Genomic DNA, 27,969 nt, shown 5'->3' with positions numbered 1-27,969 from the left:
ACCATTCCCTTGATATTGCTTTTTTCATAGAAATATAGGGGTTAATGGCTGGCTGACTGATACTGTAGTCTCATTTAAGGCAAAAAAGAAAAAAGGTGGGTCCCTTGTTAAAAAGGATGGCTGAACTGTACACTAAAATGTAGCAGGGCCCTCTGAGTTCCTTCTAGGGTTTTGCATGCCCTCGTGAATTGAAGGTGTCAGCTGACTGCCCACAACACGCACTTAGCAGAGTGCATGGCATAGAGTGGAGGCGCCTTTCACGTGCTACACCCTCATATAAAAAAAATATACAGTTCACTGTGCTGTAGTTCGCACACATGGTATAACGAAAATCTAAAATTCCATAAGTGGTTTAAAATGTTATTTAATGGATTGGGAACAGAAAAGGAGAACCCGGAAGTCAAAATATCCCAGCATTTTATTTCTCCAGCCAGCAGCATTTTAATTAATGAGCCCTGCGTATGACAGTGTTGTGAGAAGTCATTTTTATTTATTATTCTCATTAGACGTCTATTAACATCCTGCTGACAAATCCTACCCGGCAGTAAATGTGGGGCTAGAACAATCATATTTTGCCATGCAGGTATACAGAATGAAATGCTGTTGCCACTTGGATAGCGGCGCAAATGTGCAGCCTTCGTTGTTTGGCGGAGATGGCCGAGCCGAGTTCACAGAGGAAGCGGGAGGGGCGGTCTCACGTGACTGGGGTTCTAAAGGCTAACAGTTCACATGACGAGATGAGGCGCAATCAGACTGTACGGCTGTGACCGACGCTCGACTCTGTTTACTGGTCCTTTAGCCCCAGCTGGACGCAGTTTAGGGACAATAAAAAGCCCCGACTACCCTCCTTCACACAGCAGACACACGTAAACGGGAGCAACTGCGGAGTCAAGTGTGGCCGTGTAGACCCACCTGCGCTAACAGCAGCAGCCGCGGCTCAGCACCACTTATCTCTCCGGGCTTGTTCGTGCTTTCCGCAAGGGTGAAAAAGTGCTTCTTGCTCTGCTTGAAAATGAAAGTGTCTCACGCTACGGCCGGACTCGTCGTCTGGTTTGTGGTCCTAGGTGAGTTCGTTTTTTTCCCCTCTTGAGAAGCTACTGTTGGACCAAACGGTGTAAGCGCGAGCAACCTGCGGTAGGTTTAGTTGTCAGGTGCAAAAACTGTCGGTGCGTTACCGGCCCGGGCCGTTTAACCGTTTTAGCTAAAACTAGCCAAAAAGGTTTAAGGTCCCCCCCCCCCCCCGTTCAGGTCGTTAGTGCTTGCCGTTGCCTTCGCGTGGACTATAAATTGCATTGTATTTAATGTCCATAAATGTCAAACTCATAACGTAATTAAAACATTAACAACTCAGGGAGGATAATTTACATGACTTATTTTTTTTTTAAACAGTTTTTCCTCATGGCATGATGTTCCTGTGTCCACACTTTCTTTGTTGAAGGCTGGAAATTATAAAAACAGCCTCCTGTGGGTGATGGGACAGCTGTTAGCTACTGTAGTGATTAAAGAAGCTGAAAGTATGGATTACTGAGTTTCTAGAACATCAGCCTTTACTTGTTTCTTTGACCTCAGCTGGTTTTAAAAGGGAAAAACAAAACTTTAAGACTGTCAAACATTTAAACAAAACGAGTAAATTTTAGTCACCACACCTTCAGCTGGGTGGCTGAGGATGGTGTTTTATGGGTGTTATTTGCCAGCTTATCAAACTAGAGACTTGTCCTCTTGCTCAGTTGTGCAGCAGAGCCTTCTACTTCTTTTATCCGGGCTATATTTACATAATGTAAATGGAATAGTGCATACCAGGGTTTTTCCTGGCTTTAAAAAAACAACAAAATTCAGGCTTTTATGGGTGTGACTGCAAACGGGAGCACAGTTTTTATGCTTAATGTGGCAAAAATATCAGAATTTTTCATTTAACAAAGACTTATGGATTTTCCTATTGTCAGTTAATTGCTGTCTGTCAAGTCTTGATGCACGCAGATCAGTCGTGGTGTTTGTTTGTTTCCCCCCCTCCGAAAGACTGAAACCAAGAAACCAAGCTTTGAGTTTTCAGTACAAAATGGCCTTCGTCTCCAATAACTGCCTGAAGTCTTTTGTAACATAAAGGTAAAGGGTCTCTATAATTCAGTGCGATTACAGCTTTCTGATTAATTCTTTTTATTAGTGTAAAATTGGGTTAGTAGGTACCCAACAGCATTTTTTTTTTTTTTTTTTTTTTAAGTTCCAGTTTCACACTGAGTCATTTGTGAAACCAAACCACAGTTGCCCGAAAAGTCTGTAGATTTAGTAATGATCCCTTTTTTTTTTTTTTTTTTTTTTTTAAATAAATGTTGGTGAGCTGCAGATCGGCCTCATTGTTGTGTCATTTGAGAGCTTCACATGACTGCCATGCTTGCTTTGTGTTGCATACACAGGCACCTGGCTGCTGCTGACACAGGGAAACAGGCCAGCACAGTTATAGCTCGAGTTGTTGCCATCCTCACTCTGTAATATAAAACTACATTACTGACATTGCTTTAAAATAAAACCTAACTGGGGGTTCAGTTTTGAATCTGTATTACAAAACAGGGTCAGTGTTTTATACTTTTTTTTTGATATGCTTCATCCTGTCTGTGCACAGTGTCTGCAGCTCACTGGATTGCAGTGTTGTGTAAATGGTCTGCAGTGTGTTTGCAGGGTCAACAAAGGGGTGACATGGGGTTAAGTTTCAGTAAGAAAGGAGTGGGTGTGATTGACGGAGACCACCAACAGGGCTGACGCACAGTGGTCTTTATGTTCAGATCAAATGGAGGAAGGAAGAGTAGTCAGTGCACTAATAAGTGAATGATGAAATTTGCAGTGGGATGAGGCCAAAGATTGGTTAAATCTGCCCCCTAGCAAATAAATTCCTGAAATGCACAGAACTTTTTCAGTGTGGCACCATCTTCCTTTTTTTTTTTTTTTTTTTCTGCTAACTCACCAGCATGTTTATTCTGTTGATGGCATTTCTCATTTTATTGTTCCCACATATTCTGAGAACGCCAGACAGAACTTGATAAAGTCCAACTGTTCCTCTTTGAATTTAAATAAAGCAGTCAAACTCGACCCAGAGCACAGCAGCTTCTCTGTTGACTTTATGGGAAGTGTGACGCAAGTGGGAGAACCCTGGTATTGCATTATTTTTAAAGGATATGATTTGTTGGATTGAATACAAGTGTTTACTGTAGATAACAATGTGTTTGAGATTTATAGCCACCATCTGACACACAGTGAAACATGTAGCAGTGGGGTAGAAGGTTCCAGAGGATGAAGGTATTAATAGCCCACGTGTGTTTTGCCAGTGTGAAAGTAGGCTGAGTTTTCTGTATAACTGGATTGGCAACATTAGGTCAGATGGGTTTTGTCTGAGTTAATGTTGTTTAAAAAATCAGGTCTCTGTAGCCACCTCAAACATCTTTTGGCAGCTATTTGGGCATTTAGTTACTAAGTGACCTGGGTGTGTCTGACAGGCATAATAAGTTGTTTGAATTCTCTTAATGTTAATGTTGAAGGTAGCTGCAGACTTTTTTTTTTTTTTTTTTTTTTTTTTTTTTTTTTTTTTTTTTTTTTTTTTTTTTTTTTAGGTTCTGAAGAGATTTCACCTCTAATCTGAAAGCATCAATTATAAAAGCTGATGAGTTCTAGGTGTTTACCCTGCAGAGGTCTTAAAGCAACTGAAAGGAGTCTGCTTGCCTTCAACACAAACACGGAAAACGACCTGGATTACTGAGATCCTACAGATAGTGCTTGCTTCATTACTTTAGCAAAGGATACATGGGACCATCTGTTGTGAAGGCAAAGGAGATAATTTAGCTTCATAGCAACGCACCAGACAATGGTCACTAAGGTCAACATGGCTGACAAGTGACACAGGTCACAAAAATGTTATGCGTCTTCCCTTTTTATATCATGACCCACAGATGTTTTGAATTTTCAACAGGCTGTTAATCCCATAGGTGGACTCTGATCATTATACGACTGTCATAAAATCAGTTAATCGGCCTTTAGGATTATTGTTCAGTGGACCTCGGTCACAAAAAGCCTTCTGCACAGTATTCACTGAGTGCTGTCTCTTGAAATGCTTCTGGGTTTGTGGTCATGGGCGCTTGGCTTTAGCAGTCTGCAGACCTCTAGTGGTGGTTTCTGTTAACTTTTTTGTTTGTTTGTTTTTTTTGTTTTGTTTAACAAGGTAAATGTAGCCCATGCCGTCTTGTAACAGTGGCTGCGCTGTACGATTATCACTGTTAATTACCCTTTATCTAACGAGGTCAAGTTAAAGACTGAGATAAAGAATATGCACATGGTGTAAGTGTGGGTTTTAAATACATCCGTTTATTTTGGTATCATAGCAAACCTAGGGGTCAGACTCTAAACTGGATCATATCTGGATCATATTCTGAGCTAATGAGTATATCAGTGCTTACAGCTTGACTGTGGGTTTTCTGTGTTGTAAATGACAATGCACAATTCAGCATGTAATCTAATTACTATGTAAATATCTAAAGCCATGCCTTTCTTTAAAATGGGGTTCTGGGATCTTATTGAAGCCTGCAAACATGTAGACACTGACTGTAACACCCCTGAAAGTCTCTGAAACCAAAACATTTCAGACTTGGATTTATCACTCGATGAGAGCTGTTGCCACTTTTTTTTTTCTTTCTTCCTTTTTCTGCCTAAAGATGCAGTTTTAAATGGTTGAATGATTTTTATTTAAACAGTTTATTACTTTTTCTTATTGTCTATCATATCCAGGTTGTATCGATGCAGTTACTCTTGAGGTGAAGGAGAGCAACACCACCTGCATTAAAGCCGATCTGTCTGCGTCATTCTCCATTATATACAACACTACCCATGCCAACGTATGTACAGATGTTTGCTCACCTACTACCGCTTCATTTCTGTGTGTCCGGTTATTTATTTGTTGTATCACTTGTGTCCTCAGAGAACAGTGCAGGTCTTTCTGCCCAACTCTACCACAGTGGATACAGCAAACAGCACATGTGGCAAAGATGGCAGCTCCCCCAGGCTGGTGGCAGTATTTGGATCTGGCTACACTCTTGGGCTGAACTTCTCAACCAATGGAACCCTGTATCAGGTTTCTAGCCTGACTCTGCAGTACAACCTAAGCGACACTTCAGTCTTCCCCAATGCGACCACCTCCGGTGAGACCATGCATTGTCCTGAATCATGTGATAGATCTGAATATATTACCAGTGTGTGAATGGGTGGATGACTGATTGTGTAAAGTGCTTTGGGGTCCTTAGGGACTAGTAAAGCGCTATACAAATACAGGCCATTTACCATTTTACCATATTATTTTGTGGTTTTTAAAAAATTGTCAGAATTCTGTTCTGAATAGTGTAGCATAAAGACAGGATGCTACATGTATAACTAGACATTTCAGTGTTACACATGAATTTCATTTAGGAATTTATTTGGTTGCTGATGATGAACGAAAAATCTGGAGGTTTTTTGTTTTTATTTTTTTGGGGGGGAGACATTTCAAGAAGTTTGCAAGTTGGGAAATCTTAAAAATTATGCTTATTTTCAAGTTTAAAATGACAATGTCCTGGATGACTGACACTTGGTTAGGTCCTTCTTCATAGTGCAGGTCTGAGGTATCTAATTTTTATTCCTAATCAGCAATAAAAGGCTGATGCGTGACCCAGGTGGGTGGGCAACTTGGACCCCAAAATTTGAATGTGAGAACGAAGTGACATAGGTGCTTGAAAATGACACTAAGTGCATCTACTAAAAACGTGTTTGAATGTGTGACCTTTACCGCAAAGTCAGAGTTTAGAGGGATTGTCTTTAGATGTCAGCTAGCTAACTTGTAGCTCTTCTCTTATGACTGCCTGGATGAGCTTTTTTATAACAGTTGTGAGGACGGCCACACTGATTATTTTAAATTTGAGCGCTTTGTAACTTTTAGCAATGCCTCGAGATTGTTTGGAAAACTGAAGGAGGACTTGGACTGAAATGTCAGTGTAAACAACAGAATGGTATTCAAGGTACTGTTGTGCTGATTTCTACCTACTCTGTTGTAGGTGTGGTCACTCTGGTGTCTGCCTCTGTTGGGATTGAAGCAAAAGTCAACACCACCTACAAATGTGCGAGCCCTACAGTTATTGCAGTTGCCACTGCAAATGTTAATTTCACTGACATGAGGCTGGAGGCATACATGCCAGGGAATGAGCTGAGTCGAAACGGTAGGTGGATGTTAAAGGTTTTTACTTTTGAGTGGTTTTAAGTTTGAACGGTTTCATGTTCACAGTATTATTTCTCTGTTTGCAGAGACCGTATGTTTTGCAGATCAAACCAGCACAACACCTTCGCCTACCACTGTCAGTACAACAGCCGTTCCAACTCCAACCCCTCCAGGAACACCTCAGCAGGGCAATTACACTGTGAAGGACACCAATGACACCATATGTCTCCTGGCTAAAATGGGGCTGCAGCTCAATGTTTCCTACACATCTCAGAATAAGGTAAACTACAGCTTCAAGAGCAGCCATTCTCCCCAAAAACAGCAAATGTTTAACCAGTTGTCAATAGAAATAAAAGAAACTTGAAACAAAGTGTATCTTGAGTTTTTGGTTTTCTTTGGCCAGACTATCCAGGATGTATTAAACCTCAATCCTAATGTGACAAACTCAACGGGATTATGTGGAGCCAGCAGTGCTACACTGGTTTTGACACAGACGCAATCTACTATTCTCACCTTCAACTTCACTCTGGTAAATTTAACCCTATTTTTTTTGTTAATGTTACATTAGTTAATTTTACAAAACTGCTCAGCTCTCCCTTTGGTCCACAGAACTCCACAACCAACAAGTACCATCTGAGTGGGGTAACACTGCTTGCAAATTGGTCTGACAGTGGTAAGTACCTCTTACGAACAACATGCATTTAGTTTTTGCTGTTTTTTCCCTTGACTTTTTGAAGCTGAATAAAATTAACTTTCTCTACTCAGCTAACTTTTCCGTGAGTAACAACAGTCTGAACTACCTGCGCAGTACGCTGGGCTACTCCTACATGTGCAGTGCAGAGCAGACTCTGTTTGTGACACCGAGCTTTTCTCTCAACACATTCGATCTCCAAGTCCAGCCCTTTGGTGTCAAGAGTGGCCGGTTTGCTACAGGTATGAATGAATTAAGCATGTTGTTCGTCTCTGACATTACACGTCATTCCTCCGAGTTTTTACCCATTTTGATTGTGAAAATTGTGCTGAACGAGATTCTCCACACTGGTTGAAGATGTGTGGAGAGCAGATACACACTTAATAGTTGGATCAAACATTTTGGATATCTGAAGCCTTTGTTTCCAGCAGCTGGAGCATTTGTGTAGCCTGATAGTGGTCAGCAACTGTTTATTATGACCATGAACAACCCTGCAAATAAAACAAAAAAAAAAACAAAAAACAAAAAACAAAAAAACAAAACCTTGAGACAAGTTTGTTTTTGTAACTTGATTCAAAAAGGTGAACTTTGCCATATTCTTTACATGCAAAACGCTTTTGAATTGGTTTGCATTCAAAAAGAAAAATCTGATGCTGCTGGTGACAGTTGAACACATCCATAACTTGTTTCAGAATGAATAATCAGAGATGAAGATGAGATGAAATGAAGCCTTACCCTGTACTAAAATGATAAGTCTGAAATGCAGTTTACCAGACCAGCTGGAACATTCACGCGCTACATCCATATTAGCCCAGTGGTGTTAAAGGAAAAACTGTCATTTTGTTTGCACAGCGTAACCTTCTGCTCTACCTCTTGTGTGTCTATAGCTGAGGAGTGTCAGATGGACCAAAACCAGATGATTATCCCCATCATTGTTGGAGCAGCTCTGGCTGGTCTGGTGCTGATCACCCTTGTTGCCTATCTAATAGGCAAGAGGAGGAGCCATGCTGGTTACCAGGCCATCTGAGCGACCCTTCATTAGACTTGAACCATACAGGCTGATTGAAGGGATGAACCAAAGGGTGTTACTCGGTGATGGATGACTCTGTGGGCATGAACCTGAGTGAATGGAAGCGTGTGCGTGCATATCTGCGGAATATTTTTCACTTTTTCTGTGGATTATGATTAAACTGCTAACTTTAGATGCATCTTGATGAAACCTGAGGTGATTCAAAGTTTGAGAGAGTTTGAATTTGCTGCAGCATGTTAACCATTAATGGTCTGCTCTTGTTTCGTGTTCTAGGAGCTTGATTGTATTTGCTTGAACTGCTGTTTGTCTTTTTAGCTGTGTAATTATTTATAAAGAATCTTCCAGTTGAAGAGGCAGAGGGAATCACATCAACTACCTAAACATGCTCACAGGTGTATTTTCTCCTTCCTGAGCATAAGATAATCCTGGCAACTCTTAGGAGAAGGCTCTGTGTGCTTGCGGTGTTTTGTTTGTTTTTTTTGTTTTGTCTTCTCTCCCCCGCCACCTATAGTAATATTCCTCCTCAGATGAAACTAAACCTATCCCATCAGTGCACTGCACAGTTAATGCAGCTAATCAAATGCAGTCTGATAGTTGTGGCAATAAAGTGTGGATTCCTACTTTAATGTAAATGATGTGCCCCCTGAAGCCGTACATAGACTTGGTCAACAAAATCAGAATGTATTCAATAGACTTGTTAACAGCTGCATGGCTGATTTCCATTCTTGCTTTTCACCCCCTCCCCAAAAGAAATGTAAAAAATTATTTTCTTCTTTTTAATGGAGTACTGGGTTTGATCTTTTGTATTGGATAATAAATTCTATTCCTACTGTGGAGTGATGTGCTGTGCTTTCCCCCCCCCCCAAGCTGGTTACTCAGGTGTATGTTAAATATTCAGCTGAGAGATTTTTGTATTACAGACTGGTTCGTTATGATGCTGATGATTCTTTTTATTATCCACAATTTTACTCGGAGAACATATTGAACCAACTCTAATCAGTCAAACTAGAACTTAAACTGTTTAACTGTGTTAAAGAGACCCCTGAACACACAATTGGGGGGGGATCCACCCCTTTAACTTACTGTACTGCAACACCTTAGAGATTAATCACCTATTCATACTATATTACAACATTGTACCAGTATTGAATGTCAACTTTCTATTTAATCAAACAATCACTGTATATACTCTTGATGGATTTTAATGCGAAATACAGTAGACAGGTTCTTCCAGCTATGCATAGTGTACAACTCATCACACCTGAACATTTACTTCTAAGCATTTTCTTCACCGTGACTCATTTTCTAGACTAAAGTGCAGAATTTCATGTTTAAATAAAAGGAAATGTTTACCAAACTACACAATCATTTCATACAGCACAGACCTAAGAATATTAATCACATATTTACACTGCTGCGTGTTTGTTTCACACTCACAGTATGTACAGCAGTCACAGTGACTCAGTTTAACCCTGGAGAAACCATGGGGTCAAATTTGACCCCATGGTTTCCCTAGTAAACCAATGGGGTTGGATCTGACCCCATGGGTTCTCCAGAGTTTAAAAAAAAAAAAAAAAAAAAAAAGGTGCAAACATCTGCTGGAATGAGTGCTGAATTTAAGTAACAGGGAGAGGTCAGGATTCTTCAGCAGTGATACGAGAGCGACAGGTCGCCCGGAGCTTAGTCAAGGTTGCCATGGAGAGACTTCCTGGTTCAGTGAAGATTTTCTAGGAAAGGCAAGAGAAACTGAGATTAAAGGATTACTAAAAGGAAAAGTAATATCTCTAATCTCTCATCCCGTAAAATGACTCGTGATGATTTTTAAGAGTTGTAGGGGTTTTTACCTGCATGAATGTGTGGCACTCCTCTACAAATGGTCCATGTGTGATCTGCTTGAAGCTCTGGCAGACGTCCGACAGTGACTGGGACTGTTGAATCAGATCCTGGTTGTGATGGATCAGAGTCAGAGCTACGCGGAACAGGATTTTCGAGCCCTCGTAGAACAAGCAATCCCAGATCCGCAGAACAGTCTGGGAAAAGCAGCAGCAAGGCACTGAATCCCAACAACAAAGTAGTGCACAATATGAAGAGCTTGGGAAGTATTAATGTAGTTTAACAGCATTTTTGCAGTAGTTTGCAGGGTCAAACAGGCCTGCTCAATTAGAATCAGCTGTCTTTATTAACTTTAGTAGATGTAATGAAGGCAAGTACAATTTTCACCTCCTTTTCAATTTACCTTAAAAATTTTTCCAGTGTTTTTAAGCTCTTAACTTTTATTTTTAAGCTTTTTCATGGTAGATGTTTGTAACAGTGGATGAAGGAAAACTTCACATCACCCCCAAACTCTTCCTGTTCAGGTATCATTTCTGACACTAGAGAAAAGGAGGTGTGTGACTCTGCTGGCAGTTCAGCTACATTCAGACTTGCATAGTGGTTCAAAAGCTGTTTAATTACTTCTTTTGCCATTTGTGTATAATTAACTGCAGAAACTACAAACAGCATTGGCTTAAAAAGGAAGTCATTTATTTTATTTTATTTTTTAAACTATTTTACCTTTACCATTTCTTCCCTGCTCTGTAATGTGATGTGAGGTCACCTCCACACACATGTGCACAGAGCACGTGTACAGCGGCAGTGCTCACACAGCGGCCATCTCACCACTGCTGTTTGTTCAGAGAAGTTGGTGCATGCAGATTTGACCCACCTGGACAAAGCTCACAGTAACTTTGCCATAAATTGTGGTGCTTTTACATATTTATGCATTTACAAAAACAAGCAGTTACTTGTAATAATTTTGTAGTTTCCTCAGCACTGCTGCTAAAAATGCAAATACAAATTTGACTATTTTCTGTATTTCTAGTGTCTTTTTTTTAATGTAGAGAGGTGCAAAATAGTGGGGAGAATTTTTTTTTCCTTTCATTTTTCACATCCAACTTGTTATTTTCCACTGCCTCTGCAAGCCTTACACCCTCCTACAGCAGTTGTATCTGGGGAACAAACATAGCAGCTCACACCCTCCCGAAGGTCAACAGAGGGAGACAGAAACAATAAAGACTGCTGTATAAAGTGGGTTAGCTGCACTGGATTAAACACAAGGAATAAAACAAAAGTTGTCATTTTTATCGAAACCCACTAAAAAAAATGGGCTGTGATGAAGCACGAGTATTTAGTAAATAATCTGACTATTTTTGAGATATTACAACTACATGTCAATAAAAAAAAAGTTTTGTGGCAGTACTGATAGGAGTTGGATCATGAGTATGAAACGCTGATCGCAGACACACTCACCTCTACAGGCAAGATGTCTATGTAGAGACAGATGAACCACCGGGAGACCACCAGGGTCCACATGACGTTATGGTCCACCATGATCTGCCATACTGGCGGGATTTTTACCTTCACCAGCTCCCCTAACACCTCCTGATCTGTCTTCAGACCCAGCATGGCTGGACTGTAGTAGTCTGTAACCACAACGCAGACACACATCGTTGATATGAACAAAGCAATATTTGCAATACAACACCTGAATGAAGAGCTTAAATGTAAATTTAATAAACATTTCTTGTTTGACTACAAGATCCAAATGAAAAGAGTGCAGCTCTGAAGCCACACACAGAGGCCACATGATAGGATTATTCTTAGCCTACAGCACTGGTACCCAAAGGACCTGCACGCATACACACCTGTCACAAGATCAGGTCTGTACTACAAAGCAGGATTTCAACTTATCCGCATAACTTCCGGGTTAACCCTGGGTTTTCTGTACTTTCAAGCTGGTTCACTTTATACTATGTTATATTGCCAAGGTAACTTATACTGTTTCCCTGATGAGCATCAGTAAATATAGTTTCATAGGTGCAATTTTATTGCTTCAGCTTTCTTTACAGGCTTAAAATGGGCAAAACGTTTTTACAGCACATATTTTACAGTCTTACTGACTAAAGCTCTTAAAGGGCACACATGTAGTACTAGATACTAAATTGAGACACACTGGTTATGTTGAACTTGCTTCATAGCACAGGGCTCAGAGTGACAGTAAGTGAATGCACAGAAACACTCACCTGGTAAAATTCTGCCGAGCAGTGCCTCCATCAGCCAGAAGGATTTCTCCTCATCTTTTGTGACGATGAGTAGATACCCAGCGATGAAGTTCATCCCCTGAAGCCAAAGACACACAGTTAGGTTTCACATGAGTCCTGTAATCCTGCCTGAGCACACTGTATCAGACAGAAGAGCTCTTTAATAAAGCATCTAGGGCACAGAGCAGTAAGTGTACACTGACTGAATGGGAATTAAGAAAAAAAAAAACAACCACTGAGTATAATTAAAGATAAATGGATTCTATTTATGCCTGGCAACAGATGTAACATCAATACACCCTTGTTTAAATTGCAAACCAAGTTGCATATGATCTGGTGAATGGAATTTGGCTTTCAATGCTAATAATAACCACAGTCAGTTGGCATAGACACATAAAGCCTCTTTCTGGACACAGAGGGAAATTATTGGTAAGTGTTGATAATAAAGTAACTTCATTAAGGATAAAAACTGCTGTTTTTATTTACAGTTTACATTACTGTACATTTTAACCCCGCAGCACAACTCTTAAATGACGGACCAACGCAAGGTGGCTTTGCTGAAATCCAAACTAATATCACAGAATAATAATACTAGATTTTTTTTCTTTACCTCATTACATTATTATTTCCTTAAATATTATTCAAAATCCACATCAGGGTAGACTCTGTGGCGCTGAGCCGTACCTGACAGTAGCCCACAGCTGGATTGTGGTGTCCATAGGCCAGCAGCACATTGTACAGAGCTTTCTGCATACATGGGTTTGACGTCTTGTGGAAGTAAATGTTTTCTGGGAATGTTCTGTTCAAGTCTGAAAACGAGAGACCACAAGGACACCGATCACACTGTGTGCGGAGTGTTTGTATACACGCTGTAACAGATAAGGAGCAGGAAACTGAAACCCTGCTTTTAAATGTGAGACTGTGTCAGTCTAAACATTAACTTGAATATTTGGACTTTGTGTCTTTTACTCTCAAACGGGCTCGGAAAACATGAAAAATGTTTCCATTCTGATGACCAAAAATCCAAGCATTTCTTCCAGGCACTGCTCACCACTTGGCTACAAACACCCCTAAGGTGAAACACGGAGGTGGTATTATTATAGTAAATGGACCGGCACTCTTATAGCGCCTCTCAACTGAGAACTCAAAGTCGGGGATTGATTCACCGACTGGTAGACGATTCACTCTACCACCTGAGCCACAGTCGCTCAATGTGGTCCATTGTGTTGCGTCTGTGTTGCATGCAAATTATTTGAGTGACTTTCACACGCGTTGCTATAACAACCCCAGGCACTTTGAGGTGGTGGTACTCAATTGTAATGAAAAACCACTGAAACAGAATAGAGTCGAGCTGAGTAGGTACTAGTGAAATAGAGGGTTAAGGAGTTGCTTTGTGAGTTTAGGAGAACCTGAAGGAATAAAGAACCAAAACACTGAAATCCAGGTGCGCAAAGCCTGTAGAGGTTTATTTCGTATATGTTTTTTATTTCACAAATAAATAAAGATATAAAAATGAAGACAAAGACACAACAAAGCTAAATTTTACAGAGCTTTTAATTGCAAATACTTAAAGTTTGTGTGTCAAAAAGTTAATCTAATATTAATTTTGGCCAATCATAATTTAAATGGTGATAAGGGTACAGCTTATTGCTGAAGACGTGAAATATTCTGAGTGAGAAACTGAACAGGCTGACCTGTCTTGATGGTCTCCACAAGTTTGGGGTCGTGCTCGGCTCCCAGCAGGGACTGGTAGTGCCCTGGATTCCTCTCCAACTGATCTTGAGCCCCACTGGCTGCCATCCAGATCAGAGCCCGGTGCTCATTGGGAATTCCTTTGCGTACGTAACGCTTTACTGGAACAGAGGGGAGTATTTATGTTGAGTTCACATTTATGGACTATGTGAACTGTGTGAGTGTGTTTTGTTTTCATACTCACATTTAATATTCTTCTGCACCTTGCTTTTGCCCTTCAGTAGTTTGGACCACTTGATGGCTCGTCGGGTGAGCACAACTAGATACTCAGACATGAGCTCTTCATATGACTCATAATCAAAGTCCTCTGACCGCTCGAAGCCATACGGATCCACTCTGAGAAAAGTGGACAAAGTTACAAACTACTTCAAAGAAGCAAGTTATTGAAATGGTTTTCAGGCTCGTCATCATCAAAGCTTAAAAAACAATCTGGAAAACATTTCTTTAAACAGGAAGTGTACCTTTGTATTGTGATTCTTTGAGCGTGAGCCAAGACAAGCTGAGTAGATATCAAAAAATTGCTTTGTTTTATTAATGTTGTGTTTTATAAATACCAATAGCTCCATCTGTAATCTGGTCCTACAGTACGTGAAGAAGTTGTGGCTATAGGTGGCTCAACCTTACGAATTAGGTAACACAATAATCTGATTAACCCAAGAGCAAAGTCGTCCCTTGAAGAAGAAATGCCCCTACTCCACCGTCACACAAGAGTCTGGATTTGCAGAAAGTATTTTACAGTGAAAAATAAACACACAAACTTTAAAATTATCTTTATGCAAAGGTTAAGTTTCTCCTCTGAGAGTGTCCTTACTGCCAAAACAATAGTAAGCACAGACACTGGATGTATCAGTGTTGATGTTACCAATGTGTCACCTGATTTGTCGTGCTGGTTTGTGTTCACAGCTCCACTTCGCATACAGTAAACAACTGTATGTGCAGTATGGAGTATATATATATATAAACGTTGGTAAATTCAAGAGCGTTTCCAATCAGTACCACCACCTGTACATCGAAACGAAGCTTATTCACTGTAAACCACAGCTGACAAAAATCCCTCTCATAGGGAGTTAGCAACATTTTGTAAAAAGGTGTTGATTCATTATCAGTGTGATGGCTCTAAATTTACTCTCATCATAAACATATATGCTTACAGTGGTGCATGCTTATAGTAAACATGGAGTGAGTCTGTGAAAGCTCAGAGCCTCAGTTTCAGACATTTTTTTTCTACTCTTGGGTCTTTATGATGACAGGCACCTTGCTCTGGTTATGAGCAAAGAAACCCCACCCAACCGCTATTCAAACCATCTGTTTGTAAGGAGTAGCCAATCAGACACCAGGGCAGCGCAAAAGATAAGTAAGGGTTATTTTTTACTGTAAATTATTCAGAACTACTCTTGTAGAATCCAAATATAAAAACGTGGAGCCATTAATCAGTACGATATGTAGCTTTTGAGTAATAATGTTTACAGGACGAAGTAAAATCACAAATTACAGCCTCCAAATGACCACAACAATGAAGTCAAAGTTAACAAAGCCCTGTAGAAGAGTGTTAACAAAGCATTAACATTATAATCCTCATGAAGGTGGGATTAATTATAGGTCTGCATTAGTTTGGGTGAATTCAGTAACGTGGCAGTTATTCAGTGGAGTAAACTTCAAGTAATTGTAATTGAATCGTAAGCTTTTTACACACGTACAATACTCTGTAATACTACAGTACTCACAGTAGACACTTTTTGATATATGTGAACATGGTGGGGAAAAATACTAAATAAAAATACTAAATACAGTCAACATCACTTTTGGCGGTCTGAAAACAAAATCTTTGTGATGCTAACACTGACTAATAACCTGACTCCTGTTTATATATGTTAGCTTTAGTCAGGTTTAAGCTACTATTACAGTGACGGTCAGAAGTACCTAACAGCTCAAATAAACAAAGTGATATCTGCTTCGTGATTTACGAAACTCAACTAACGTTGAGAGCAGAAAAATAATAACATGTCGTATTTATTTATTTGTTTTAAGCTTTCTGTGATTATTAACCATTTTTCAACGTTACCTGTCCACCCTGTCTTTAGCTTCACGGTCGGCGGCGGAGCGGCTCCCGTTGCTCGGTTTGCTCTTCTCCATTACCACCTCTAGTCCTGCTCCGGTGATATCCCTTGTATGTATCCGCCGTGTTGTTTGCTCCAAAGAAAAAAAGCTCACAGTAAACAAGAAAATCAAAGTTAGGGTAAGTTAGCCCCAAGCCTGACTTTTTTTCCCCATGTGTGCGAGCGGTGGGAAACCTGCTGAGACACAGCTGCTTTTCCCCGGAATTGGGGAGAGACTCATTCTTGTCTTTCGCGCTAACTAACAAGTTGTTTAGTGTCGTCCCATCCGTCAGACCGTGTTTGGTGAAAAAGTAGAGTTTTTCTTGAGTTTTATCGCCATCCACATGCACCTGTTGCTGCGGGTCCCAGGCGCGATAGAGTGCAGCTAACAAGTAAACACTGCGGTTTCCCTTTTTTTCTATCCCCGCTCTAAAAGCCACTCGGGTGCTCGGTAACTTCCACTCCCGTTGTCATGGAGGATCTCGTACATGTGACGTATGTCCCGGGACACGCGCTTCAATCAATCCGTAATGCTGCTTTCGAGGGATTCCGTAACATCCCGTTTCAAAGCTCTCACGGGACGAACTATCAGCTATGTTGCATTCAGGAGGCTTTGGGGGAATACGATGCAGAGCTGTAGAGAAGTAGAAAAAGAAAAGGAGAAGATGTAAGCTTTGTTCTAAGGTTTGAAATAAATCAGGTTAGGCTTTGCTCATCAGGTAAAGAAACGCACAATAATAACTGCTTTAAAAGTAAAACACCCTTTCTTCTGTAAAGTTAAAAATGCTACTATTTTTCCACTATGTTTTTGCTTATAAAAACTTATAAGCAAATTAAAACTTACTTATAAAAAAAAATAATAAGCCAACCACTGTTTGAACTCGTGCACTGGAACAAGTGTGTCTTAAAAGTTCCAATGTGTCCTACTGCAAGTAAAAGCATCATAAATTGTAAGCAGCTCAAGGCCACGTCACACAGGTGAACGTAGCCACGTGTTGGGCCGCTCTGTCGTACAAAATATGCCTGAAATTAAATTAATATATGCTGTTTTGGTGACTCGGGACTACGAAAATAACTATAAATAAACATTAAAGGTCAAGCTCAAAGTAAATATGTGTCAAAGTATATCAAATTAATCGGTTTACCTGAGTTTTTGTCGTCCTTCCCTCAGCATAGATTCATGTTCAAAAAGTACTACAAGTGGTTACAATAACATTCACTTTTTAAGGCTAGTTTGAAATCTCTTGAAAAATAAAAACAGCATAAACATCAAGCTAGTGTCATATTATGTCTCTGTGATGTCATCAAACCACTCTTCCTTCCTATGGCTGTGGTAACCTTGATAAAAATTGATTTCCAGGAAGGCCTTTCAAAACAACAATAATGTTGCTGTGCCAGTTTAATGCAGCTCTTCTACCTGGACCTATTTTTATTATGTCATGTCACAGGAACAGGCGCTGAGTCATGACTATTTTTGAATCTGTGGACAGCAAACGCAACGACAAACAAGCAGCAGTCATAATAATTTGACCCAGGCTGATGATGACAGACATTCCTAACCAAAACAGCAGCCAGAAGTATCAGTATGTGTTTGTGTTGCATGACTGAGTCTTAATATTAGACATTTAATGGATCTACATTAAAAACACACCAAAATTGTAGTTTTAACTATTCTCAACACAGTAACAATGAAGCTATGCTCTTTATCACCAGTAACTCTGAGGGTAAGCCTTGAGGTGTACAGGAAATGGGACAGGTAAGCCTCTATCTTTTCTACAACAACCTGTCTAGTGCTGTGATAAAGTATTTGCCCCCATTATTTTTATTATTATTTTATTATTTGTGTATTTGTCAAATTTAAATGTTTGCAATCAAGCACATTTTTAATATCAGAAAAAGATAACCCGAGTAAATATAAAATGTAGCTTTTAAATGATGATTTCATTTATTAAGGTGAAAAAAGCTATCCGGACCTACCAGGCCCTGTTTGACTGTTCACATCTCTGTATATACTACTTACTCTTAGTGCTTCAAAGTTACCACACTTTTTTTTTTCTTGTCTGAACAACCAAAAGCAAATACTTTTTAAAGGTAGACCTAAATAAAAATACAGGCTACTCTATGGTTAGCCATATAGAGTGTGCATTTGCAGCAGTTCAGTTCTTGTAACAGCGTCTTCACATGGGAACAGGAAGAATGAACTGAGCAAGATTAAACCACCACATTTTCAGAACAGACTCTGATGACCCTGAAACGTTCATATGAGGGCATGTGTTTGTGCCCTTGGTAAATTAAATAGGTAAACCATGTTAGTCTATGTCAAAGGGCCTTTGACAACCACACAGCTTAAAAATAACAATAAAGAACAATTCGAGTTTGCACATGTCCTTCAGTGATGGAGCACATGATTTTTACTGCTTAGCTAAAATGCACGAAAGAAAGTACTTTTTGACATTTTTAACATTTTAGTTTTTAATAATTTTGAAATTGTATTTAACCTCCTAGGACCTGGCGTCCACATATGTGGACATCACATTTTGGGACGTCTAGACCAAAATACTTAATTTTTCTCTACAAGGGCCTGATATGCACTTAGGAGGACATTATGCCACTGTTCTATCAACATTTGAAACAAATCTCCTCATATGTGGATCTCATTTTTCTCAAAAACAAATTCTGGTAATTCTTTGTTTTTACATTCTTTAGGTCCCAATCAGCCCAAATAGCAAAGAAAAATTAAAAAATGCATGGCATGAAAGAGTTCGGGCCTTAGGAGGTTAAAGAACACTTTGCCCATTTTTCTAAAATAATATAAATACAAAACTTTACAAACACGTCACCTACCTGGCTAACAGATTTGGACAACACTTTTGCCTCCTTCTGTCTCAGTTATACTCAACAATCTATACAAATGAATGAATATTATTAAGATGCACTATTAAGGTTCTAAGAACTTCATTAACCCAGTCAGCTGTATTTTGCTGTCAGTGACCTGAATGACACACATATGAAAATGGAAAATTTAGATTTTTAGAGTTCTGCTCCTGTCCTGTTTTGCATTTATTTAGAAAAAAGAAATGAACAACCTAAATTCACTAACATATAATACTGTGTTGTTTCATTTTATTCATGGACAAATAGAAGGGATATTGCATTAAAGGGGTATTGCATGTAAAATATGTAGACAGAATACAGTTAAACTTAAACAGCAGTGTGTACTGTACAGTTCCTGAACATTTCATTGAGCACATTTACAGTAAATTCAGTCAGACCACAGCTTCAGAAAGAAAAGCAGTTTAAAGACAACTGAGTCTAACATCAGTGTTGTTTGTCTGCGCACAGATTTAAATGGCAACAACTCAACCATGACACACATTTGGTCTATCAGTAAAAATGTTAGTAATCTTGGGAGTGATATTGTATGTTGTAATATACCATAAATATGACAGAAGATACCCAACAGCACTAGACTTTGACTTTTTTCCTAGTTTGTATGAGCCTGTGGATTGCAGCTAATTTGCTGTTTATAATATTAATTGAATAATACTAGTTACCTGTAGGTTCATTTGTAAGTCAGTATTGTCAGGGCAAACTGAAAACATGAATTTATCAGTCTAGAACGTGAAGGTGTCAGTAAATCGTATGACTTTGGGTTTATATGTTTGCTTGACTGATGGATCCCCGTAGTTGATTGTCGTGTACTTCGGTCTCTGCTTTGCATTCTCTCTCTCGTGTTGAATCACAGGTAAAGTTACAGCAGAGACCTGACTGTCTTCAAACATTTCCTTACTGGCAGCATCTTCTAAAAGTCGAACGCTCTGCATCGTACTTGTGCCTTTACTGTCCACTGGTTTTGCTGCTTTTGTCTCCTCTTTGGCCTCCACGTCTCTTTCTTGTGATTCACCCTCTGCTGCTGTTCCTCTTCTGTGTGTAGGGAGGCTGATGCCATTATGCAGGCTTGGGTTAGTGTCTTGAAAATTCTCCAGCGTCTTTAGCGCAGTGCTAAGAGCAGCCAAAGACGTGTCAGATTGCGTTGGTGGAAGTGGATCGATAGGATTTATGATTTGTGGGGGCAGAGCTAATTGAGAGGAGGGATTATTCTGATCGGGACCTTGTTGATAACCAAAACTGTAAACACGTGGGATGACATACCTGGGCAACCTGCTTTGAACTGCCATAGGTCTTCGGGGATTTGCTTCTATGTTGTGATTGGTGTCGATGTGTGCGTGTGTAGAAAATTCCTTCATACTGGGTTTTGCATTGCCTTTGGTTATAGCAGTGGAGGATTCACCTGCAGCTGATTCACTGAGAGACTGTTGCACATCTCCACCAGGACTATCTGTTGTTATCCTCACTGTCTTGTCCTGTTTTGGGCATTCTGAACTATTTGGACTGATTTCCTGCTCTAACTGCTCGAAAGAGGAATCTACACACATGGACCACACAGGAAAGCAGGTCCTGATTGTCACCACATGCCACTTGAGTGGAAACTCTACCTGAGGCAAGAGCCTGTAAGGTTCTGGGAACGACCACTCTGTCACAGAAGCTGAACAGAGCAGCTCTGCATGTGCATATTTTAGTCTGTTGTTGCTACAATGTTCTTCATCAACTGCTGTCTGATTTTCACCACATTCTTCCCGTTGGACGCTGAAATCATAAGCTTGAGCCTTCACGTGTTTTAATGAGCAGCAAACCTCATCATCTAAGCTCTTCTCTCCCATTTGCTCTGCCGTCAAATCCTTTCTGTCACCCGAGTGTGAGTGTGCCCGATCTTTCCTGTCATCCTGCACATTTCTAATTTCATCTCCTTTCGGCTGCGGCCCGAGAAGAATTTGATTCTCTGTGTTTGGTTTGTGGACACTTTGGACGCCCTCCTGTTCTCTTTCAAGAGAAGCTACCTTGTCTTTTACATTAACTGCCACTTTGACTCCTTGAGAACTCCTTTCATGAGAAATCTTTAAATCACTTCCCTGACACACAGTGGCCATGGTCTCGAACTTCTCCATAATGGAAGATAAGAGGATCCCTCTTCCAATGAGTCTTGGTTTGACCGGCTGTTTATTCAGCACTTTCTGCTCTTTTTGCTCAGCCATGGCAAACTTGGCCACCATATCCTTCACGCCGCCTTCTTTCTTCCGTTGTCTTTTGGCTTGTTCCCTCTTCTGCGTGCCATCCTCGCTGTCTCGGTTCATGTTACCCAGCAATCCTCTACTGCAGGGGAGAGTTCCCACCTCCCTCTGATGGGTGATGGGAGGTTTGGGTGTGGATCTTATGAATTTGGACTGGAGCAGCTGGAATGTGGTAAGGCGTCGGGGTATTAAGTCTCCTGCTGTATAATTTCCTTTGTTTCTTTGCGTCTCCACCCAGCGCTTTTCCGAGAGGTTTGAACTTGTCTCAGCGGTTTTCCCTCTGGTTATTTTTTCCGGTTCAGGCAGGTGAACAATTTCACAGTTTCTCTGAAGTTGAGCCATTTTCACTGAAGACTCATTTCTTGGATCAGAACGATGTTTGTTTCTTGCGTTTCTTTGTGATATATTATCTACAACTGGCTTTTCCGAGTTTCTATTTCTGTTGATCCACTTGGGCAGATCCTGTGTCAGGTATTGCAGGAGACTCTCGAGAATCCCACGGAGCACCGGACGGCATTTTGGATCTCTAATCAACTTCTTCAACATACTGGCATCCGGGATGTTAGCGGTTTTCTGAGAGTTTTGTCTACAGAGAATAGAGGACATGTAAAACTACCACTATTGCTTAAGCGCAGTCGTTACAGCAGAGAAGGGGGGACATTAGAGTTAGCTTTAAGGGAGTAATCGTCAGAATAAGTGCTTTAGAACTGCATGTCTTTGATTTCATGTTTTATTTCACCAGCAAGCAAAAAAAAACCAACAACAAAAAAACAATACTTTTGCTGTAAATGGGAGTTCCAGCAGTCATTTTAACCCCGTAGCAAAATGTCCAGGCTGGTAGCAAAGCAGCACGAATTAGATAATTAGTTCAGGAAACTGTGAGGGCGATTTGTGTAACAAGAAGGAAGTCTGATAGAATTATGAAGCTGTGCATCAAATTAAGGCGACAAGGAGAGCTGGGCACTTTATGTGTGATATAACTACACTTTAATTGTCACGTCATTTTAATATTAATTGTGTAGAGGTGCTTTGACAATGTGCTGCTGACAAGAGCATCAATAATAATCACGGTATTAGAACACAAAATTAATATTCTACGACTTAAAAACGTTAAAATCATCCCAACCACATCTCACATGCGCTAAAAATACATTTAATCTGGACTAAAAAGTACATAGTTCATGTTAAAGCAGGTTATAAAATAAACTTTTTTTCCCCCACTGCTCTGTCATTTCAGCATAATTGAGGCATGTCATTAGTCGTTAGTATGTCAGGTCCTAGAGTGCTGTGAAAAGAATATTTGCTCCCTTGTGACCTCCTGGATGACTCGTTGATGCGCTCTTGGAGTAATTTTGGTAGGCCAGCCATTTCTGGGAAGGTTCACCACTGTTCCAAGTTTTTTCCATTTGCGGATAATGGCTCAAAGCTTGTTTCGTTGGGATCCTAAAGCTTTAGGCTTTGTAACCCTTTCCAGACTGATAGAAGTCTCTCAGCTGTTTCTTTAGTGTTGCTTTCTGAGATCTTTTAGCCTACTTCACTTTCTCAGACAGGTTCTATTTAAGTCATTTTTTAACAGGTCTGCCAGTAATCATGCCTGTGGTTAATTATGATTCAACAAGGGGCCCAATTACTTTTTCACACAGGGGAAGCGTCAAATACTTTTCCATGGCACTTAAGGTGTTGCATTACCATCAACTGAATATTAGACTGACAGATAACAGACAATCCCACATAAAGCATTCCTCTCAGCTTTGTACGCTGGATAGTGTGACCCATAATAAAAGGTTATTCATGACAGATCTGCAACTAGATCTGTACATACTGATCCAGGGAAAACCAAGGATAGCACGACAAAAGTAGTAAGGAGGAAGCAGGCTACAACTTAAAACTACTAGAGTGATGTGCAGAGTCGCTGCTAGCCAGCAGAGTTCAGGCCAGTGAATATCAGGATTACTTGTCTATGCATTTCTCTGCAGATGATGCCTTGAACAGCGCCTCTCCCAGCTCCTCCAGGCGTTCTCTTTTGTCCACATCCTGGTGCAGACCTGGGGGAACCTGGCTCAGGCCGTGCAGGAGGCCATAAAGACATCCTGCAATCAGGCCCGTGGCTTCGCTCTCACCTATAATTAAGTTACAAAGAGTATGAGTTACACTAAATATCACTTTCATAGCACTGTGAAGGACCTCAGAGCTGTAGCTCACACCTCCGTGGAACATGGCTCGTTTGCACAGCTCAGCCCAGTCACTTCCTGCGGCCAGAAGAGCGTCATAGGCAATCATGGGGGCATCGTGGCCTCTCCGGCCTGCGCAGCCCTCTGAACTCCAACGCTTGTACATCTGTACTGACAGAAAAACAGAGTTAGCGGGCATGCAACATTAGGAACTATCATCTGTTGGCATGAAATTCTGAAAGAAAAGCCTTACTTTGTCTGTTTCCTCAGCATCATAGCGATCAGGGAACAAAGCTTTGTTGTGTCCCTCCTTATCAATCTCTCGTTCTTCAAGGTAAAACTGCCACTTGGCCTCAAAGTAGAACCAGTTTTCCTGATACTCTGCATTAGAATACACATTCACACATCAACTTTCACAGACATTTGTGCACATATTAAATGCTTTTTCTTTCATACCACAGACAGGCCCGGCCTAACCTGCCATGTGCCGTATGGTTTTCCTGCAGTACTCCGCAGCTCGTGGGATGACCTTCAAGAGCTCACGACCCCATGTCACAAGAGGTTTTCCCTGGATGGCATAGGATGCAAATAGTGCCGTTGTCAGGGAACCTAGAAAGCCTGAAGCCACAAATGAGATCACAAGACACTTCGGCTGATCAGTCTGCTGATAGCTCAGGCTCACCAGTTACATCCATAATAAATTTGTGTTCTTGCTGCTAAAATAGAAATACTACGCAGTCAAACAGCAGCTTAATTATCTGCCTGTGACAGATTTCTTAGGATTAGAAGCTGTTAACATCGTCACCTGTAGGGTGGTTGTGAGTCATTCTTCCAGCTTCAATGCTGACCTCCACCAAGCTATCTAATCTCTCTGGTTGCCAGTATCTCATTCCCACACACATGGCCTTGGAAGCTGCACCGAACCCAGACCCTGAACATGGAGACATGTATCCAGATACACGTTTCTGTACTGTATCAACCACTGTGGTCAGAAGTTTACGTACATAAGCTCATCATGGGTATGAATGTCATGGTACTTTGAGGCTTTTAAGGATTTCTTTGAACTGTTCTTTGTCCAAGGTCAAATGATTGTACAGCATGTTTACTAACTTAAAAAAAAAACTGGGTGCACAAGTTTGGACAAAAACCAAAATAAATTCAATCTACACAGGGTCAAATATATATAAATACACCCCCACTAATATTTTGTTAAGTGTCCCTTAGTGAGTTGCATCTCAACAAGTTTTTGGCAGCCGTCAACAAACTTCTGGCATATTTGTGTCTGAATATTTGACCACTCTTATTGGCAGAATTCATTTAACTGTGCAAGATGTTGATTTTAGGTGAAGTTGAAGAATTTGGAGGCAGTTCTCCTTCGTTCATCCACTTTGTGCAATGTACTATTATTCCTGGCAGGAACAGATCCAGAGCATGATGCTACCACCACCATGCCTGACAGTTGGTACATTTGTCCTTGTCATTGTGGTCAAATAAAACTTTTCTCCAGAAGAGATTTAGCTTGTCTATGTGGACAGCTGCATATTTTAGTCCAGCTTAAAGGTGTTGGTTTTGGAGAAGGCACTTCTTTCTTGGTCTGCACCCTTTCGATCACAGGCGATGTAAAACTGGCTTCGCTGTGGATGACGAAGCTGGTGTTCCAGCAGTTTTCTGTATCTGCTAGGCTCGAGCCTTGGTGGTTCCTTGTATTTACATACAGTTGCTTGAACTGATGATCCTAGATTCTGCGGTTTGTTTTAGAAATATCTCCAAGAGACCTTTTCAGCTTGTATAAATCTTCAGTTCCCCCCTTTAATATCTTCGCTGAGTTCCTTGGAGTTCCCCATTGTTTTGAGTATTGGTCAATCCAGTGAGTCCTGTCAAATAAATCCTTTTTATTCTCACAAAGAGAAACTACCTGTTACAGTCAACCATGATCACTAGCAAGAAGTTAATAGACCTTGGCCTCGTCAAGTTTAAAGACATAAGTGAGCCTGTATGTATACTTTTGACCCTGTGTGAATTACAGAAAATAAATTCAAACTTACAATCATTCCAACCTGGAACATTAGAACAAGAAATTATTACAAATCCATGATGACTGCATGTGAACTGTATGTGAACTCTAAAATACAATTTACATATATATTTTTTTAAAAATCTCCAGTGACCTTTTTCATTGAAAGGTGTATGCCAGGCAAGCAGAAAGTTGTAAGGTTTGAGATGAGCACAGTTCTCCACTGTGGCGGGATCAGGGACTCGGCCCTGGAGAGACACCATGGCTTCAACATAGAGACGCACCAGCTCTCTGTACAGGTCCTCCAGACACCAGTAATCTGGAAACACACACACACACAAACCCCCGAGTCAGAGTCATTCATGCCTGGCGTGGAAGATGAGCTGAGTGGTGCTTTGATGAGCTAAATTTAGCCTCAGCCTGCCACACTGCTGATTAGCAGCGGCGTGCATGGAGTCACTTCCACACACTATGAGGTCAACTGGGAGCCACAAGCAGAGCCCGCAGACAGTGTGCTAGAATCTGTGGACTGTACATGTGTGAGTGTGTGGATTAGAGAGTGTCCGTGTGGACAGAGAAGAACCACCTTTTAGTCAGTGATTCATAACTTGTGATGAAGGACTCAGATTTTCACTCATAAAGAAGTCTGTCCACTCCAATGCATGTGTGGAAAGAAGGTGCTGGGAAAATATGAACTATTTTCTTTCAGATTTAATTTTTACTCACTGCTTTAAAGAAGACTGTGTAATGTAATTCATACAATATGACTTTAACGAGTAATAATTGCTGTAACATTTGCTTTTACTTTGTTCCTGTAAGTCCAGTGACAGTGCAAACACTGAGAAGCGCAGCATACATTACACTCCACGTGCTGTTATCTGGCTGCTGTGTGTCTGTGTGTATAAGTGCATATGTGCAGGCATGCTGGATTGTTGCTAAATAGAGCTTGCTAATCTCAAAATATGTCATCACCATTCTTTCTCAGGACCACTGTCACTGGCTTTGAGCCGCATCTGCAGGCACACATGATACCAGCAGATTACGGAGGAGTCAGGCCTGCTATTGTTCCCGACAGCGGAGCAGAGGACAGGCTTTTCCAAAGTAGTCTATTTTGGACTCTTCTGTCCTGGAAACTTCGAGCCACGTTGCGGGAGCTCAAGAGGGCATTTGGGTGAGGGCCTGCATAGTAAGGTTCCCATTAAGATTTTTGTCTTTGATCCCCCTGCAGCAGAGATGGATCATTGTATGAGAGGTTTTGTCATTCAGTTTTGATTTGCCAAAACGTGATTAGCAGCTTCCTTTGCCTGTATAGAAGCAGCTATTCTGGTCCCTCTGAGCACAGAGAGATTAGAGCCAGTCTGAACAGGCCAGATGCTACGTGTCTATTTTAGAATCAAATCAGGGTTGCATCCGTGAACACAAAAAGACGGACCATTATTGGTTTTCTGTGAAGTTGGGTGTAAAATATGTGTTTTTATCTTGATCAGACAATCACAATCATAAATCCTAATTGTCATTAATCCCAAACGTACCTGTTACAAGTGCTTCTGCTGTGGTCATGTGCATCAGCACAGCATCACTTAGGGGCCAGTTATCAGGATCCAGTTTTAGGGCCGCCAGTCCCCCCAGAGAGGCCAGTTCCTCTTGGATTATCTTTCCCGAGGTGCACCTTTCCCAACGGCCCTTTCTGTAGCCCAAGGCATCTCCTGCAGCACTTAAAACCATGGCTGCCTTGAATTTCTCCATGCTGCTTTTTGATCTGGGTCCTTTTAGGTGTACTTTACTACCTCAAAGCCTCAAAAAACAAGAAACAGATCAAACTTTCTTCCCCCAAAACATCCTAAAGAAGTTCAAAAAGCTTCTCCAGCTCTCAAGGTTTTTGTCGAAACTCCCATTTTCCTTTGCTTCTGACACATCAGAGCTCTACTGCCTTCCCCATCCTCGCAGCTCTCTTGTAGTTTCTAGCAGACAAACTCTTAAGGGCGGGCAAACACGAAAGCATCGTGTTATCAGCCTCAGCTTCATTGAGCTGGGCGGTGGTGAGTAATCAGGTGTCTCCTAAAAAGGCAATCCCCACGGTACCAAAGCCGAAAAGCTGGGTGGCTTGGTGTGGAATGGTAACAGGGGCTGGACACACTGGAGAGGATGCTAATGTGCTGTGGGCTCGAGTGCAAGCTTGTCAGCTGGTGCTGGACCTTTTTGAGAACCCTCCTGTCCCATGAGAGAAGAGTAAGAGGGGAGCATCAATGACCCCCTGATACCATATAAGCTCAAGAGCTCAACACTTTAATCCCTCCTTCAGTGTTTTAAGCATCTTTATTCATCATCTCCTCTGACATCAGCGGCTGATCTATGCTTCAGTTATGTGCACTGGTAGAGACCTGTTCTCAGTTTCTTTAATCCCTACTTGGTTGACTGCAGATTACACAAATGTGCCACACCCAACCCTTATTTACATTCATCAGCTGCCCTTATTATTATACTCAGAGTAACACTAGACAAGGCATTACCAGAAGAACCATGATCATGATGATATACAGCAGGAATGCAAGTTAATAAGAGGCAACTGTTAACAAGCAGCCATTTTACATACACAAACAGGTTGGGCAACTCGTCCTCAGCAGGAGGATGTTTTTTCCCCTCCCATTTCCTGATTTTTTAACACATCTCTGAAATCACTGTGCTGGGTTTGTGTTAACTACAACTGGACATAAACAACTTTTATATAACACAAATGTATTATTATTATTATTATTATTATTATTATTATTATTATTATTATTA

The 27,969-nt window shown here is 40.8% G+C and overlaps 3 protein-coding genes across 3 annotated transcripts; 1 reads left to right on the top strand and 2 right to left on the bottom strand.

Moving 5' to 3' along the window:
* Window positions 1-685: 685 nt before the first annotated feature.
* Window positions 686-8,780, top strand: lamp1a (lysosome associated membrane protein 1a). The gene is made up of 9 exons (XM_084936804.1): window positions 686-1,064; window positions 4,768-4,874; window positions 4,958-5,177; window positions 6,063-6,224; window positions 6,310-6,503; window positions 6,627-6,752; window positions 6,833-6,896; window positions 6,989-7,156; window positions 7,802-8,780. Exons 1-9 carry the CDS (start codon window positions 1,013-1,015, stop codon window positions 7,939-7,941), a joined length of 1,233 nt encoding a protein of 410 aa, XP_084792930.1. The 5' UTR covers window positions 686-1,012; the 3' UTR covers window positions 7,942-8,780.
* grtp1a (growth hormone regulated TBC protein 1a) lies at window positions 8,410-16,395 on the bottom strand. The gene is made up of 8 exons (XM_084936815.1): window positions 15,838-16,395; window positions 13,960-14,111; window positions 13,718-13,876; window positions 12,708-12,832; window positions 12,006-12,102; window positions 11,233-11,405; window positions 9,789-9,974; window positions 8,410-9,671 (listed from the first exon to the last, which is right to left on the bottom strand). The coding sequence occupies exons 1-8, from the start codon at window positions 15,906-15,908 to the stop codon at window positions 9,579-9,581; spliced, it is 1,056 nt and encodes a 351-aa protein (XP_084792941.1). The 5' UTR covers window positions 15,909-16,395; the 3' UTR covers window positions 8,410-9,578.
* Window positions 16,396-18,816: 2,421 nt separating this feature from the next.
* adprhl1 (ADP-ribosylhydrolase like 1) lies at window positions 18,817-27,893 on the bottom strand. Its single transcript, XM_084936827.1, has 8 exons — window positions 26,718-27,893; window positions 25,340-25,504; window positions 23,977-24,102; window positions 23,649-23,789; window positions 23,425-23,552; window positions 23,205-23,337; window positions 22,955-23,120; window positions 18,817-21,586 (listed from the first exon to the last, which is right to left on the bottom strand). Exons 1-8 carry the CDS (start codon window positions 26,929-26,931, stop codon window positions 19,486-19,488), a joined length of 3,174 nt encoding a protein of 1,057 aa, XP_084792953.1. The 5' UTR covers window positions 26,932-27,893; the 3' UTR covers window positions 18,817-19,485.
* Between the last annotated feature and the right edge of the window lie 76 nt (window positions 27,894-27,969).

Source organism: Perissodus microlepis, chromosome 1 (assembly GCF_051167445.1).
Source record: "Perissodus microlepis isolate ML-2025 ecotype Zambia chromosome 1, ASM5116744v1, whole genome shotgun sequence".
In the NCBI taxonomy this organism is placed as follows: Eukaryota; Metazoa; Chordata; class Actinopteri; order Cichliformes; family Cichlidae; genus Perissodus; species Perissodus microlepis.
Note: the sequence above shows the minus strand (reverse complement) of the source record. Positions and strands in the feature narration are given on the sequence as shown.

Excerpts from the sequence above, each read along its gene's own strand:
- adprhl1 (XM_084936827.1), bottom strand. The coding sequence starts at position 26,931 with ATGGAGAAATTCAAGGCAGCCATGGTTTTAAGTGCTGCAGGAGATGCC. Across the intron at positions 25,505-26,717 it reads AGCAGAAGCACTTGTAACAG|ATTACTGGTGTCTGGAGGAC; the intron begins GTACGTTTGGGA and ends GTGTGTTTCCAG. Across the intron at positions 21,587-22,954 it reads GCAGAGAAATGCATAGACAA|ACAAAACTCTCAGAAAACCG; the intron begins GTAATCCTGATA and ends TATTCTCTGTAG.
- grtp1a (XM_084936815.1), bottom strand. The coding sequence starts at position 15,908 with ATGGAGAAGAGCAAACCGAGCAACGGGAGCCGCTCCGCCGCCGACCGT. Across the intron at positions 14,112-15,837 it reads GCTAAAGACAGGGTGGACAG|AGTGGATCCGTATGGCTTCG; the intron begins GTAACGTTGAAA and ends CACTTTTCTCAG. Across the intron at positions 13,877-13,959 it reads GGTGCAGAAGAATATTAAAT|TAAAGCGTTACGTACGCAAA; the intron begins GTGAGTATGAAA and ends CCTCTGTTCCAG.
- lamp1a (XM_084936804.1), top strand. The coding sequence starts at position 1,013 with ATGAAAGTGTCTCACGCTACGGCCGGACTCGTCGTCTGGTTTGTGGTC. Across the intron at positions 1,065-4,767 it reads CGTCTGGTTTGTGGTCCTAG|GTTGTATCGATGCAGTTACT; the intron begins GTGAGTTCGTTT and ends TATCATATCCAG. Across the intron at positions 6,225-6,309 it reads GAATGAGCTGAGTCGAAACG|AGACCGTATGTTTTGCAGAT; the intron begins GTAGGTGGATGT and ends CTCTGTTTGCAG.